The sequence below is a fragment of the Clytia hemisphaerica genome, unplaced genomic scaffold (genome assembly GCF_902728285.1).
Source record: "Clytia hemisphaerica strain Z4C2 unplaced genomic scaffold, Clytia hemisphaerica genome assembly, whole genome shotgun sequence".
In the NCBI taxonomy this organism is placed as follows: Eukaryota; Metazoa; Cnidaria; class Hydrozoa; order Leptothecata; family Clytiidae; genus Clytia; species Clytia hemisphaerica.
The window spans coordinates 1,965,233-1,981,167 of NW_027103262.1; the positions used below are offsets into that span (position 1 = coordinate 1,965,233).

Below are 15,935 nucleotides of genomic sequence, written 5' to 3' on the forward strand. Positions count from 1 at the left end.
ATTACTTTAACTTATAAAAAGTACTACAGAAAGAAAAATCAACAAAATATGACGCAAGATAAAATACCTGAACATTACCTTGGGGAGAGATGTTATTTAGATGATTATAAAGGCACTATACGTTTTATTGGTCAGGTACCACCCACCAAAGGTGAGGCTAAAACACAATAAATTTTCTTAAAAAAGTGTCTATTGTCTAACTATTTAGAATTCAAGTGGAAAATATCTAAAAGCATTTTGTCAAAGTTTTTTAAATCAATCTTTGTGATGAATCTCACTTATGGTGTAAGATGGTTATCCAATAATACAGCTCACAGACTGTTAAATAAATTAATTGACAACCACTGTAAGTAAAAGCAAGCTGCACTTGTTCTGACTTTTACTTTGTTTTTATTTAAAGGTGTATGGTATGGTGTGGAATGGGATGAAGCAAGAGGGAAACATGATGGATCAATGAATGGGATCTCTTACTTCAAGTGCAAGTACACATTATATTTTTATTTTGCAACTTTCAGTTTTATTATTGCTTTAGGCAAATACTTTATTATTTATTGGTTTACAGATCCGCCGACATTATTTTTGGCAAAATAAAAAAAAATTAAAATGGAGATTTCAAAAACTTTTATTTACTTTTTCTCCTCCGACCTTCAAAAAAGAAGAAAAAAATAAAAAAACCTTTACTTAAACAGGAAAACAAAAGAAAGGAAGAGAAAGAAAGAGGGGGTTAAATGATCTAACACAGCTGTGCCCTATGCTGCCAATGTAAAGATACTTTGATCCTTCCCTTAATGTCAGGGAACTTCCCCATGGAATTGCCCTATCCACAAAAACTCCAAGGGTACATTTTTCCAGAATAGTGGTGGGGGGGGGGGTTTGGTTTGATGTTTTGGGTCAGAAATTTCCAGGTGGGATTTGGAAATTTTCAGGTTTTAGGTGGGAGAAACAAGTTAAGGTGGGGATTAATTTCTTTAGGTGGAATTTTTGGTGTTTTGATAAAAGTTAATGTTAGTTTTTTTTTATTTCCAATTTCATTATAATTTTTTCTAAATTTCATATTCTATAAATAATTCTTTTACTATACTAAACTGTTCTCCTTTTTATTTTTAAACAGTAAGAATTTTTGTTTAGTTAATCGAATTAGTATAATATTTCGTGGGGATAGCATTTTTAGCTGGGATCTGGAAGTTTGGATTGAAGGTGGGAATTTTAGGGTTAGGTGGGACCTAAATCTTTAGGTGGACCTGGAACCCCCTTGCACACTATGGGCAAACCAAAAAAATTTTAAGTCCAGCCTTGGTTTCTGGAAGATCTTTTTTTGCAATCATGTCAGTCATTACTACATTTTGTTATGTCAAAGAAGTTTAATTTTTCTTTTTAATTTAGAGATGAGCATGGCTCTTTTGTGAGGCTATCAAAAATACAATTTGGTGCAGATGCAACAAGCATGCTAAAGAAGACTTATGGAAAAGGTTATTTTGATGAAGAAACTGTTGTTATCAATGCAAAATCAAAAGCAAACGAAAAAGTCATTGAGATGGTTGGGTTTGAAAAAGTAGCTTTGCAGCAAAGGTATGATGAATTTTTTTTTTTAGTGAATCAAGATCTATCTTTGTTCAATACAAGAAGTTTGGTACAAAAAAACAACAACATGCACTTTCTTTGAATGTTTACAGTCAAATAGGGAGCAGTAACAAAGTAAACTCATTAATTAATGTACTGTTATTTTATTGTTATTGTTTCAGTGACTTGTTTTCTCTCAAGGAAGTAGATCTATCAGAAACCATGGTCAGCCATGGCGTAAAAGAACACACCATTGCTTCCCTATGCCCCAGTAAGTATTGAAGTTTTTATATGCGACACAATGAAGAAACGCCAACTTATTTAGGTTAAACAATGAAAAAATCATGTTTTTTAATAGGAATTCTGTGCAATACTTTGATAAAAGTAAGAGAAGCAATTATTGAAGTCTAAGTCATTTTTGCCATCAAAGTCTTGCATTTTTCTACTGTTTTTAAGCACTAGTTTCCATATTTCATTCCCCTCTTTACAGTTTTATTTCATTCTCTTGATAGGACTCAAGTATTTGAGTTTAAGCAAAACCTTATTATCAACCTTCAAAGATGCTTTACAAATCATTCAAGATTTGGAAAACCTACAAGTTTGGAATATAAGTGAAAACAAAATATATGATTGGAACATAGAAGAGAAAGACATTTTTGGGAAACTTCCAAACAAGCTTTGTTCTTTATACATGAACGATGTAAACATCAACTGGGAACAGGTAACACCCGTTTATTACAACCATTTAACAAATTTTGAGCCAAGGTAATTTTCGAAAACTCTGCCTTTTGCGTTGATTGATTATCGCACTCATCTCCCCTGTGTTAGTTATTAGATTAGTTATGTAAGTGTAAAAAGGTAGACCAGATAGTGCCTGTTTACATAATGGCATCACCAAATGACCCAGATTAATAAAGTATTGAAAATTGGAGATATATTGTATTGATTTTTACCATTAAAAATGCTTTCTCTTTCGTTCTTTATTTTATTTAGCTTTTAAACATCCTACAACGTCTCCCAACCATCAAAGAAGTGTATGCATGCTTCAATCCCATAGCTACTCCCTTAAGGTAAGACTTTCTATAAACCTTATAGGTGCTTAAAATTGATTATAGCTAAGTGTTAATTTGAATGCATGTTTAAACATCTTGTCAAAGCATCTAGCATCTTGATCAAGCTTGAAGTCATATCTATTTGTTTGACTTCAATATTATGCTTTGTTTCAAGATTGTTTGATATGTTTTAAAGGCAACTTAAAACAATGAAAGGGTTAAAGATAAATTCTTTTTTGATAAGCACAATATGTGATCTGAATATTTCTTCTTCAATGTTACTTTTTAAAGCCAGCATGATAGAATAAAGGAATTGGAAATTTTGAACTTGGAAGGCTGTCACATAAATTCATGGGAAAACTTGAAGAAAGTGTTTTCTGGACAATCAAAATTAGAATGGCTCATCTTGAATGATAACCAATTGGAAATGATCACTTGTGAAAAAGGTATGACGTTTGTTAATTTTATTTCATCGACCTTTATGCCCTTTAAATTTCTTTTTAAAAGGTCTACTATATTTTGTGGGTACGAGTGTTGAGTCGGTACTTGTGTGAGTCTGTGCATTTGTTATTAATTTTTTTTGTTTAAGTCCATTTGAATATTGTTGCGAACATTTATGAACTTTTGGTGTTACTCTTTATTCCATTGTATTCTACTTTCTTGTAGATGCTGACATATTTTCAAATTTGAAGTCGTTATCGCTCAATTTCAATAAAATTGAAAAGGTTCAACTTACTTTTATTTTGAACCTGTCTGATTTGTTCTTATGATTTGAATTGAATTGTACCTTTTAAGTAAAAAGTGAAAAAATGATGGTACTGGAATTCTTGGCTCACTCAAAATGAATTTTTTTTCAAACTAATTCACAATGCTTCATTTTAAAGTACATTTTTTGTTTTTCATTTTCAGTGGGATTCTATAAATGAATTGCGTAATCTGAAGAATTTGAATGAAGTCAGATTTCGAGATAATCCAGTTTCTAAAGGTGAAAAAGATAGGCTTCATAATTTACATTTTACTGAAATGAAAATTGAAAGCAAAATTAGAAAATTATGGGACATAAAACAGTACTTGCGAAATTTGTAAACAAACTGTATGCAGCGGATACAAAATCAAAACAAATGTCACATGTCAAAATAAAAAATCAAACCAAATATGGCTAATTTTGATTGTTCAATTATTTTACAAGTTTGTTTTGGGCACGTGATTTTAATTGTTCTCTTTAATGACACATGGTTTGTGCAATGTTTACATTTTACTACTTTAATGTCCCTTTAAACAAATCAGTATTTGATTATGAAATTTCCTTTCGAACCTCTCGATTTTAAAATATTTGTATCAATTTAAACTGTCCTCTTATTTCAACAATTTACCACACTTAATCGATGACACCGGGACAATATTTATTTATCAATTTATAGATTTGACAACGTTTGAATTGAGGATGGAATTAGTTGCTAGACTTGATAATGTTGACATCATCAATGGAAGTAAAGTAATTAAATTTACATTTATCATCTACAGTGTGTCAAGTAAAAAACAAATTGATGTTAAAACCTCATCTTTGGTGACATAGTTACTTGGTTTATTTCTTCTAAGTTTGTGTTATTTCAAATCGATAAAATAAATGATTTTCCTCTCAGACCTGAATGAGACAAAAAGTATTGGGTAATTTGTATCTGTTCTACTTTTATCTGGTCACTCTGAATGTTATTTCTAATAATCTTGACCAGTGTTAAACTCTTGTCTTGTTCCCTGAGTTTGGTAGATTTTCGAAAGATTTTACTGAGAAGGTAGCGAGCACAAGAATTCTAAATTATTCATGACATCTTTCAAATTTTGATTTCTATCATTGGTTTAGGTTGAGCCGGGTGAAAGACGAGTTGCAGAAGTCACATACATCAAAAAATACTCTTCCGACTTTTTCTCATCACAAACGACTGAAGAAAATAAACTTGCATTTCATGAAAAACACCCATGCTATTCAAAAATGATAGAAGGTATTTATATAAACACTCAATAATATGAACAGAGTCAACGGTCGATTGAGCTTTTGACTAGAAACTGGTAATCAAAAAGTTCAGTTCATATTTATGAATAAAATTAGTCATTTTTTTAAGATTTGTACGTTTGTTTGATTTTGGAAAAATACATGCTCTTTATGATTAGTTTTGGTGATAATTGAATCCAAATGGGTTTTTTTTACATTTTATTTTGATTGTTGTTATTATATTTCAGTTCATGGTGCACCAGTTCAAGAAAAGACTGCAAACCAAAAACTCAAAGAGAATTTACTCAGTATCCTTTGACTAAATGTATTTTTTTGTTACTGAAAATCACTGAAGAAATTATATATTATAAGTTGAAAATTCATGAAGAAGGGCTGAATTTTAATATATCTTTAGGCGAGTTTACAATAACAGAGAAGTAATTTGATGCAGTGCTCTTTAAAGCTGGATAGTCTAGAAAATATTTTTAAGTTATAGTGTGAAGCCTCTATGTCTCTATGCTTTTTTAAACCTGGGCTGCAATTGAATCTATTGAATCCTTAATTCTTTAAAATTTCAAATAGGTATAACAATAAAGTGTCCTGATTGTGATTCAAAAGCACCTTTCACCAAGAAAGTACCAGGTATATTTCTAATAAGATTTCTAAACCAAGGTTACAATTGAATCTAATAGAGACTGTTAATCTGGTGTTTTTTTTGGTCAGAACTTTGTATGACATCTGGTTATATTAACACAGATGTCTTATACTATACAACGCCTCTCTGTCTGTTGAAAAAATGGTAGTCGAAGCAAAGTAATGCGACATCTTTGCTGAGTAGACCACGACAGTATAGGATAGTACAGTTCTGTCTGTTCGGTACTGGAAACTTTTTTAATCAGAACAAACAACTAACATTGCGGGAAATGAGGAGGAAAGATAATAGTCATGATTGATTGAATTGCCATGATTGATCAAATTGCTGGGACCAAACTATGGTCTACTTATAAAGATTTGCTTCAGCTAGGGACAGAGTATCTCTATCTAGTGTTTATATAAGTTTTATCGAGAGTCAAGATGACTTTTTCCATTTTGTATCATACTTTTTAGCAAACATGAAGATCCAACAATTAAAAGGAATCATTCAAAGGGCAATGAAAGTACCCAATATCAAACAAAAGCTCTCTTATCTGGACCAAAAGGTATGATTATAATTTCTGTTGCGTGCAAAGGTGTGTATAAAGAAAGATGAGAAAGATATTTGTGAATTTGTGTTTGGATGATGCTCTTGTTGAGAGAAATTCTGTATCTCTTACCTATTTAACATTCCAGATTCAGCATGGGCCTCTTCGAATCTTTGGAATATTATTTTTAATGAATAAGTTAAAGATTTTTAATAGACCGTTTTTGTAAAAGCTTTAAAATTAGGAAAGCTTTTCTACATAATGGGACATGTCATTGACTATGTGGGTGTAAATTTTATTTACTTTAATTTTGTATTTTCAAACCTTTCTTTAGAATTCAAGAGAAATCGAACTAGATGACAACATGAAAGAACTCTCATACTATTCTATGAAAACGGATGATGTTGTTTTCGTGCGTTGGTAAGTTATTAAAAAATGGATCGATTCCTTTATATGATATCAGTAATAATTATACTTTAAACGATTTAGGCTTTGTTGAGTAAAGCGATCTTCAACATTAAAAAATAATAAAGTAATAATCAAGATTGTGTCTTTGATTAATTCCTTATCTGAGTTCGAATGTATTCAATAACAAGATGAATGGTTTATATTTGGTGAAAGAAGGAACTAGAATCACCACTAATTTTTATTTTGCCGAATAATTTTTATCATTGAGAAAGAATGAACACAAAGCGATTATTACAAAGATTTTATTATTTGAAAATTATACGAAAATTTTTATTTATTGTTTATATACTGAATTATGTAATTTTCATAGTTTTCTGAGGCTCTAGCCTCTAGCTCTGACTTAATAAAAGAAAAGTGTCAGTAAATGTTTTTCGAATGTCATTTTTATTTATCTTTTTTGACACCACTATAAATGGAAACGATTTCTTTTTTAAACGTTAAACTATACTGAAAATTTGAATCCGAATTATTATTTTCAACTTTTTAAAAGAATTTGTCTCGAGTAAAATCATTTGCGAATCGCTCTGTTGAGAAGTTTGCAAAAAAAAATATTTTTGCGAATAAGGCTCAAAAGCTTGTACACGTAAATTACATTATTGCACTAACAAATCTTACTAACCATTCACTTTCGTTTTAGAATTAATAGAAATGTAAAAAGTATGAAAAAGATTGAAATATAAAAATAATATGATTTTGCATCATGGATAGTGTGACTAAAGGTATGGAATCAATTATGTTTTCAAATAAATCACCTTTCAAGTTGAGCTGTCGAAAACGTTATTAGGTTGAAATTTTGATATTCCCTCCAAAAACTTCAAAAATTAAGAAAATTTAGTGTCTTACGGTCAGCTTTCTAACTTTGGCTCGTAAACCTACTGACTATCTTTAATTGCATTAAAAAATGAAAACGATGTCGTGAGAATCCTTCAACAAAGGATGCCTTTTTTAAAAAATTAAATTTTATGATTTCTTTTAGTTGAATTCTCCAGTGAAGAGTTATTGGAACAAAACCGTGCGCTTTCAGAAGAACTTGCTCAATGCCAGGTTTGTTTGCTTATTCCTACCCCACCACGTGTTCTTAGTCACTTTGCTGGTCGGTTTTTGGTGGTGAAGTACTCGCTAAACTATCCGTTGCATAGCCTATCCCTATCTCACTACACGTTTTTTATAAGAACAAACTATATAAGAACATAAGGCTTCAATGGCCAAAATGTTAAAAACAAGTTAAGAACATTTTAAGGCTTTGTGGACTCTAAAACGGCCAATTTCTTAACAAATGGACAAAAGTTCTCACAAAATGGTGAAAATAAGAACATGTTAAGAAAGAACATGTTAAGAACATTTTTAGGCTTAAATTTCAAAAAGTTAAGAACATCTGAAGTCTTCAAAAATTTTGCATGCTCTTATAAAAAAACGTGTAAGCGTTCTCTTTATTACTTTGTTGATTAGTTTACTTGTTTTGTGTTTTATTTAAATTAAATCAGTTCTTTAAAACAGTGCTGCAATGACTAACAAGTATTAATAAGTATTAATTAATATTTGTGAAAAGTTAAAGACGGAACGGTGTTTGAAGACACTCTACTGTGGTTGTAAAAGAGTTACTACCTTAAAAATGCTTTTTTTCTTATATCTCTTACGATATCAAGTACCACGGATGATGATAACGTATTTCCTATTTCTTTACTTTTTAGAGTGACAAAGCGTTTGTGTGGAATCTATGGAAAAGCCTTCAGGTGGAAAAGCCGGAACTTACCAGTATCGTTGATTCCGTTATTGAAAGGTATGCTTTGATGGGATAAAATTTCGCGGGCATTAAATTTCGTGGATTTCCTGGGATTTCGCGGATTCGGGTGTTATCCACAAAATTAAGTCCAAATGGAAATTTGGAATGGCCTTATCCGCGAAATATTTTTAAACAAAACTCAAAATACCAAATGAACTACTTTACTAGCATCAAAAGAAGCACTAATAATGTATCTTCAACTATCACCATACATGGTTTGGCAGTTAAAGACACACAATCGTTAGAATATTGTCTCCCAATAGCGCCTTCCGCAAAATTAAGTGAACCCAGCCGATATAGGCTTCAAGTAAGAGAAAGTAATAATGCTACTGCTACTGGTAACGTAGAGCTTCGACGCCCTTCACTTAAAAGACATCAGTTAACGTTTCTCCTACCATTTGCTTACACAGCATTTTTAAATAAAAGATAGAACGACTTCTTTTTCAATTCCCGCTATAAGCACGAGCAAAGATTATGAAAAATTCTTTTGTGTATTCTGCATTGTCAGCATAGGAGATGCTCATCCATTCTATACCATGAACATAATATCTTTAACTTTTGACCAATAGTAAGTTTGTTATTTGCTTCACTGAGTTTCCTATACTATGTGACATTTGTAATTTCTTATTTTGTCTTTAGAGAGCAAGTAAAATCAGATGCGAAAGATTTGAAAGTATTGAATGTGCTACAACAGAAAGACCAACAAATCAAAACGTTACAAGAGGTACTCTTTTAAATAAATAATCAATGGCTTATAATAATAACAATCTCCACACAGAATGCACATTTTTCTAAAAAGTGGCTGAACGCATTTTCCCATTTTTTGCACGATGATGTAAAATAGTAATGTTTAAAGTCCTCATTATCTTTGCGACACACAATTTTAAAATATGATGCATATCGATGTTACCACTTGATCTATGCGGGAGAGCATAGTGCTTGTCGCAAGCGTAGAACTGGCGAGTGTCACTGCACATCACAATGTCCACAATATCACTTTACACTCTTGCATCAGAGTTATGGCACCCATGTCCTCTCACATGGTTTGAATTGACCCAGGCGAAGGTACATTCACTTGCCAAGTGAATCGTAGTACCACAGAGGGAATCGAGCTCGGGACTTCCTGCAAGGAGTACAAAGACGATTATCACTTTACCAATACACCTCGTTTTAAATAACATCACCAGAAACTAATTGTGGTATTTCCTTTCTCCAGTAAAGAATCTTTATTAATAAAATCATTTGCTTGGAATATGAAATTTATATAATTGGCTCATTTCGGAGACAAGCCTTATCATCACTATCCTAATACTGTGAGCGGGTGATAGTTATAGTTTCATCCAGGGAAACATCGAAGGCTTTTTGAAAACCCAAATATAACTAGTTTCAGTGACAGTCCAGATTTTTAAACTTCATAGTTTGTTTTTCAAATTTTTAACCTTAGTAAAAGCTTCTCAAATTAATAAAAGCTCCTCAAAAAAAAAAAAAAAAAAAAAGAATCTCGTAAATTTCCTGAAAATTGACTATTTTACGGACCAAAACTCGAATTTCACATACAAGTTATAGATGTGAAAGTGTGCTTTGTCATAATGCATGTTTTCAGTTTCATAACATTGACAGTTATCAAAAAATTGTGGTGATTTTTGATTCTGGTCTATAAAATACACCAGTGTCCAAAAAAGATATTGGCATAAAATTCGTACCTGTATTCGTATTTTTCAAAATTATAGAACAATTGCTTTGACTCAAAAATCGTGCGATATAAAAAAATTGAACAAAATTTCCGCTAGTTATTCGTTGTTGATAAACTTTTTATTTTTTTTAGATCGCCGCTGACTTGCAGTTACAGTTGAAGGAAGCAAATAGCAGGTTAGAATTTTGTATAATCTTTTAAATATAGTAGAGTCTCTTTAACTCAAACCTCTAACATGATTATCTCCATAACTTGAACAAGTTTTATGATCCCTTCAGCTTGCCTTATAAACCTTACTCCATAACTCGAAATTTCCTTGACTTGAACAAATTTGTGTTCCCCGTGCGTGTTCGAGTTATGGATACTCAACTTTATTATCATTTTCGAACTGACAAGGTTAAAAACATTAATTCAAGTTACATGCTTGTAGGGTCACTACTAATTCATGACACTCTATAACCGTTTACACATATTTATTCGAGTTAGGAATTTCAAGTTTTGGAGTAACATTTATAAGGCATTTTTAACTGAAGGGGCGAGAAACTAGTTCGAGTTAAGGAAACATTCGAGTTATAGAGTTATGACGGGTTTATGCAGAGTTTAGAGTGGCTACAAAGGCATGCTTCTTTACACGTTTTTTTATAAAACAATTTTATAAGAACACGAGGCTGAAAATTGTCCAAAACCTCAAAACCTCAAACCTAAAAAAAACTCAGCCTTAGATCTCAAAATTACTAAAAAAGTAGTGATTTGAACAGGTTTGAACAGATTTTTAGCCCATTTTTGAGAACATCGTAAGAGCATTTTTAAAAGCTCTGAGCCAAAATTTACTGGTTCTTTTATAAAAAAAACGTGTATTCCTTATCTTTCATAGGTTGTCAGATCTTCTGGTTGAAGAGAGCGAATACAAACAGAGAGTGGATCTCTTGGAAAAAGAAAAAGATGACGTTGAAGCACAACTCAAAACTATTGAAGATCTGGTAATTATGATCCAGTGGTATTTTTATTCTTGATCTGCGTGAGTCATAGATATCATATTTTCAAACGGACCCGAAAAAAAGCTTATAATGCGTAGGTCATTTTTCTACCAGAAACACCCGAAAAAAGCCGGATTTTGCCCACCGTGTTTCTATTTTTAGAAAAGGGTCAAATCCCGGCTTTTCGGGTATTTCTGGTAGAAAAATGACTTACGCATAATATCAAGAATTGTTAAATACAAGATAAATACAAGATAAAAAACGTGGTCAATGCCACTAAGCTCTTTCTAAGAAAGGGGGTCTTCATAAAATCATGCGGGAAGGCTTTGAAATGGTACAGAGTTCTGTCAAAAATTCTTCAGCTCGATCCTAAATTTTAATCAAAGAATTAGAAAATATGTGCTTTAGTTATGGATTATTAACCGAAAAGTCGGTCTCTCTGGCAAAATATCGACCGAGTTCGCGACGTATTGGAACGAGCGAAGCGAGGTCCAATACGAGCGAACGAGGTCGATATTTTGCAAGAGAGACAGGCTTCTGAGGTTAATAATCCATTTATAGCCCTGCAAAAATAAAGTAATAAAAGTAATTGACATTTTAATGATGTCAATTTCATAACTGGTCACTATGGGGAAATATTGACCGGCCACGTGACATTAATCATCCAATCAGTTTTCTTAAAAATGATTGACAGTTGTATTGCAGGGCTATAAGTAACATTATTAAAGATTGTATAGACCAAATGAGGCCAGGGAGCAGTGGTGTCATGTATGGCATTAGATTTGTTATTAAATATTATTATCTTTTTATAAAGCTTGGCGAAAAAACAGATGAACTTGAGTTGATCATCCCTGAAAATAAAGGTAAGTTACTTCATTGTCGAGAAAGTATAAATATCTTACTTTAATACACCCTTTCGACCGTAGTCGCGTGGTCAGGCAGGTGCCACTTTATTATTTAATTACCCCTCCCCCCTAAACTCGATCCAATCCTTTTTAACACCTTTTTCTATTGTCTATCGGTGCGAAAAAAAGACTGGGACTGTTTTAGGGTGGTAAAACTGACAAAAAAAATGCCCCCGCGGCGATTGGTGGCTACGGTCGAAAAGGTGTATTCAGTGGTATCGTTTGCTTACTCATCAATTTTACAAGCCTTTTCACATTGAATTGACATGGATGTGGAGCAAGATTGATCAAAAAGAGGAAAAGAAAAACAAATTTTGTTTATTCAACACAATACAACAATATAGAGGCACTGATATGAAACATGTGTCTGATAAGAAACGGGAACATTTTTATGTAAAAATAAAACCTTTAATTGTTTGTTTTTTAGAACTGCAAAGCGTGCACAAGGATTTGATCAAAAGATATGAGCAGTTATGCCGAGATAACGATCAACAGTATACCAATTTCCAAGAGCTGGAAGAAAAAGCAGCATCGCATGAAAATGAAATTTCTAAGCTCAAGAAAAATTTATCTGATGAAAAGAAAACAGGGAAAGAACTTAATAAAGATTTGGATTCGAACTTGAAGGTAAATTTTTTAGTAAATATCTTTGATAAACACTTTAGACGTTTGTTGACTCCCCTTCACCCAATAGATTTTTGATTGATCTTAAGCTAACCTTTTTAAGTCAAGTAATTGTCAAGATAGAAGATTTTGAGGTTAAAATTCTTTTTTAGAAAAATTGAAAAAAAAAAAACACGTGAAAAATATTTTTGTTTATTAATAGGATCTCCAGCAATATGTTGAACGGTTAAAAAGAATGCGGTTATTATATTTTGATATTTTGATATTTTTATAGGATCTCCAGCAAGAACTAAACCACAAAATTAAAGAGGTAAAGAATAAGCTCTATCTAACCTTGAAAACACTTTGATTTCGTCGATTACGACGAAACACTATGTTTATGAAGGATGTAATCTATTTTATCCGTCAAAATTTTGATAAATACCTGATCAGTTAAGATATTCTCTAATTTGACGTTCTACTTATCGATTCGCTCATTATTGGATGATATTGATGTCAACAAGAAACTTTCGAAACCAAGGGGGTTTCCTCTGTCGGAGAAGGAAAATTGGATAATTTTAGTGCAGAGAAACGGAATTTAGGAAAAAGTTTTGTGGAATTTCGGAATTGGCGACAAAATTCAATATTTCACGATTCCTCCTCGAATTAAAGAGCGTGAATTGTAAATTATCTTAAACAAACCTGGTGAAAAGAATCCAGCCGTAAATAGTTATCTTCTTTCTTTCCTTAGTTCGATGAATTACAAGAGACATTGGAGGTTCGCGATGAACAAATACGGGAATATTTGACGACAATACACGACCAAAATGAACAGTTACGACAAGCCGATGTTGAGCTATCGTCCTACAGGTTATTAAAGTGACAATCAGATGGTTTTTCCTTCTATTGTCCTCAGCAAAACTTTGAATATTTTTGAGTAGTTGAGATATTCAAGTTACAAGGTTTTGTCTTTTAGTGAGATTTCAATTGAATTTCAATTTAAGAACTGTGTGTACGAACCCATTTTAGGACTTTCAAATTGTGATATCTAGACTTTGGAAAACATTTAGATTAAAAAATTTGGAGGTTTTTCTCAAGACCACCATATGATTTCCGCAGACCAAATAAAGTTCGTATCTGGAGGTCCTGTTAATTACTTGGACCGTACTTACGCACCAACATACTCTTCTGTGCTTGTGTCTTTGTAATTGATACGAGCTAATGGGGCTGCCTGACAGTTACTTGTTAATAGTCATCGACTTAAGCCCAGTCCACCTGGATAGACAAAATATCGAGTTTCTGTATCCTTTCTTTCTTGCGGCGAAGACGGTTAGTTTTTTATCTGTCCAGATCCTTCGGTCCTTTTAACTTCGATTTTGCAGTTCAAAACTACAAGTTTTTCCAAATCAAGATCGTTCAACCGTTCTCAAAAGGGTAGTTCATTAATCTCGCTTATAGATAATTTGCTGTCAAATATGTTAACGAATTTTATCGATTTCAATTTTTTAGGAAAGAGTTGGAGGAGAAAGAGAGATTGTCGAAGCACGTGCAAGAACAAGGTGAATTGATAAAGAATCTTGAAGAACTACAAGATGAAACACAAAAAGGTATGTATGCTTTTTATTGCACCTTTCCTGCTACTTTATTAAAAGTCCTTTTGTAGGATATGAAATTCCTTCAATCGCCAAATTAAATTCCCGCCAAATTTAAATCATTTCACTTTCACTTATTTAATAGCGTTTTTGGCCAAAATTATCCTTCATCCGCAAAATTTAAGTTATTTAGCCATCCACCAAATTAAATCCCCTCTGGAAGAACTTTTTCGGCCATCCGCCAAATTTAATTCCCGCATAAATTTCTTCCTGTAAGGTAACTACTCCAATAAGATTACGTAACATTAGCGACCACTAAAGACAAAAATTTAAAAGCACTAAAGAAATTGATGTAATGTTTTCAATGTTTTCGACGCTAATTTTTAGAGTCAAAATAGTATCGCGTCCTACGAAAAGTCTATACACCACCTTTTTATCGATTGAACGATTTAATATTATGGTGGTCGAGGTACGGGCTATTGTAGATACACGTTTTTTTTTTATTAGAACCAAGTTCATAAGAACATTTTAGGCTGAAAATCGACAAAATTGACTAAAAACAGCAATATTTTCAATATTTCACTTTTTGAAAAAATTGTCTAAAAACAGCAAGACTTTCAATTTCTCACTTTTTAGAACATCATTTCATAAAGTTCACAAGTACTCTAGGGGCTGAGTTAGGTCCCGTATGCGCATCGGCGTATAGTCATTTTTTCTTTTGATCATGAAAGTATAGTCCTTGAGGAGTCAGAAAACTTGTGTGGCGTTATTTGGATCAGGCACAAATTTCCATGATGGCGGATTTTTTTAACTTTTTTTTAACTTGATTAAGAAAGAGGTCAGAACCATGGTCTGAAAATTTCGTTATCAAGAGATACGAAGTACTTACGTTTTCTAAGTTTTGAAAACGAAAGTACTTCATAGCTCGAGATAGCAAAATTTTCAGACCATGGTTCTGACCTTTTTCTTAATCACCATATAATTTCTGATCGATTGGTGTATAGTATGTAGGGTTTTAAGCTCAAAAAAATATTTTTCTTAGGCCTAACTCAGCCCCTAGAGTAAAGGGAGAAATTACCAAGAAAATAAGCACATCCAGCCTCAGCTACAATTACGGTGTTCTAATAAAAAAAACGTTTACGCTTTAAATCAAGTGGGGAAGGATTTTGTAAATTGTTTTATTAGCAAAGTGATGTCGTGTAGTTTTCGATATGTGCCTGACCTGAATTTCTTTATGAAACTTTTCCTTATGGTGTTTTTCCTGAAAACCTTATATAGAACTTGGTGAAATGTACGTTTTTTACAAGAACAAACTACAAAAGAAGAACAACTTAAGAACATTTTAAGGCTTTGCGGACGATTTCTTAGGAAAATGGACAAAAATACTCGAAATTGGTGAATGTAAGAACACGTTAAGAACATTTTCAGGCTTAAAAGTCAAAATGTTAAGAACATCCGAAAGCTTCAAAATTTTTTGATGTTCTCGTAGGAAATTTTTGTACTAGACCATTAATAGGGTTATTTTGGGGGTTATTTTTAAGTTTGAATCTGCACTTGATTTCAATCAGTACAACTAATTTGACTCAAAACGAAAATTAGTTTGACAAATAAATATTTCGTCTACAAGGTCCCATCATATTTCATTTCAAGTGTCCCTAAATATCTTAACACGAAAAGAAAAACTATTTAAAATAGCCCAAGCCTCTTTTTATGTTCTAGCATATTCTTGTTAAAAATATTTATATTAAAAATACTTTTAGACTTTTGTCGTACACTAGCTTTCGCAAGGGGAGACTAAAAACAGGTGCAAGCCCTCCTTTCTTGTTAGAGAAATTAATTAAACTGATAGTGTAGGCTTTAAAGACGAGCTTTCAAATTTGGTCAGTAATTTGTCTTTTGAAAAAAAAACATAACATTTTTGGGATCAATTTCACTTTGTGTCAATTTAAGTTTCACATTTTCACATTTCTTTTTCAATTTTCAAAAAAAGAAATAACAGTCCCATTCTCTAAAGAAATGATGCAAACATAAGATTTTGCGAATCCAATTTCGTTAGAGAAAAGTGTTTTTGAATTGTTTTTAAAGCATCTTGATACGGTTGGATGTAATTGTACGACTTTTAAGTCCACCA

The 15,935-nt window shown here is 32.2% G+C and overlaps 2 protein-coding genes across 2 annotated transcripts in view; both read left to right on the top strand.

Annotated features, from left to right (window-relative positions):
- Nucleotides 1-396: 396 nt before the first annotated feature.
- LOC136800555 (tubulin-specific chaperone E-like) lies at nt 397-6,291 on the top strand. Its single transcript, XM_067057218.1, has 14 exons — nt 397-478; nt 1,384-1,569; nt 1,743-1,831; nt 2,073-2,281; nt 2,554-2,630; nt 2,904-3,058; nt 3,279-3,337; nt 3,522-3,597; nt 4,034-4,107; nt 4,474-4,612; nt 4,851-4,910; nt 5,185-5,244; nt 5,710-5,801; nt 6,118-6,291. The coding sequence occupies exons 2-14, from the start codon at nt 1,445-1,447 to the stop codon at nt 6,205-6,207; spliced, it is 1,305 nt and encodes a 434-aa protein (XP_066913319.1). The 5' UTR covers nt 397-478; nt 1,384-1,444; the 3' UTR covers nt 6,208-6,291.
- A 596-nt stretch (nt 6,292-6,887) lies between these two features.
- LOC136800507 (centlein-like) overlaps nt 6,888-15,935 on the top strand; it is a 36,658-nt gene continuing 27,610 nt past the window's right edge. Inside the window, exons 1-11 of the mRNA XM_067057170.1 lie at nt 6,888-6,970; nt 7,228-7,295; nt 7,943-8,031; nt 8,674-8,758; nt 9,860-9,903; nt 10,602-10,707; nt 11,519-11,567; nt 12,037-12,236; nt 12,508-12,543; nt 12,964-13,082; nt 13,722-13,819. Of these exons, the coding sequence (XP_066913271.1) occupies nt 6,952-6,970; nt 7,228-7,295; nt 7,943-8,031; nt 8,674-8,758; nt 9,860-9,903; nt 10,602-10,707; nt 11,519-11,567; nt 12,037-12,236; nt 12,508-12,543; nt 12,964-13,082; nt 13,722-13,819 (913 nt within the window). The 5' untranslated portion in view covers nt 6,888-6,951. The remainder of the gene's footprint in view (nt 6,971-7,227; nt 7,296-7,942; nt 8,032-8,673; nt 8,759-9,859; nt 9,904-10,601; nt 10,708-11,518; nt 11,568-12,036; nt 12,237-12,507; nt 12,544-12,963; nt 13,083-13,721; nt 13,820-15,935) is intronic.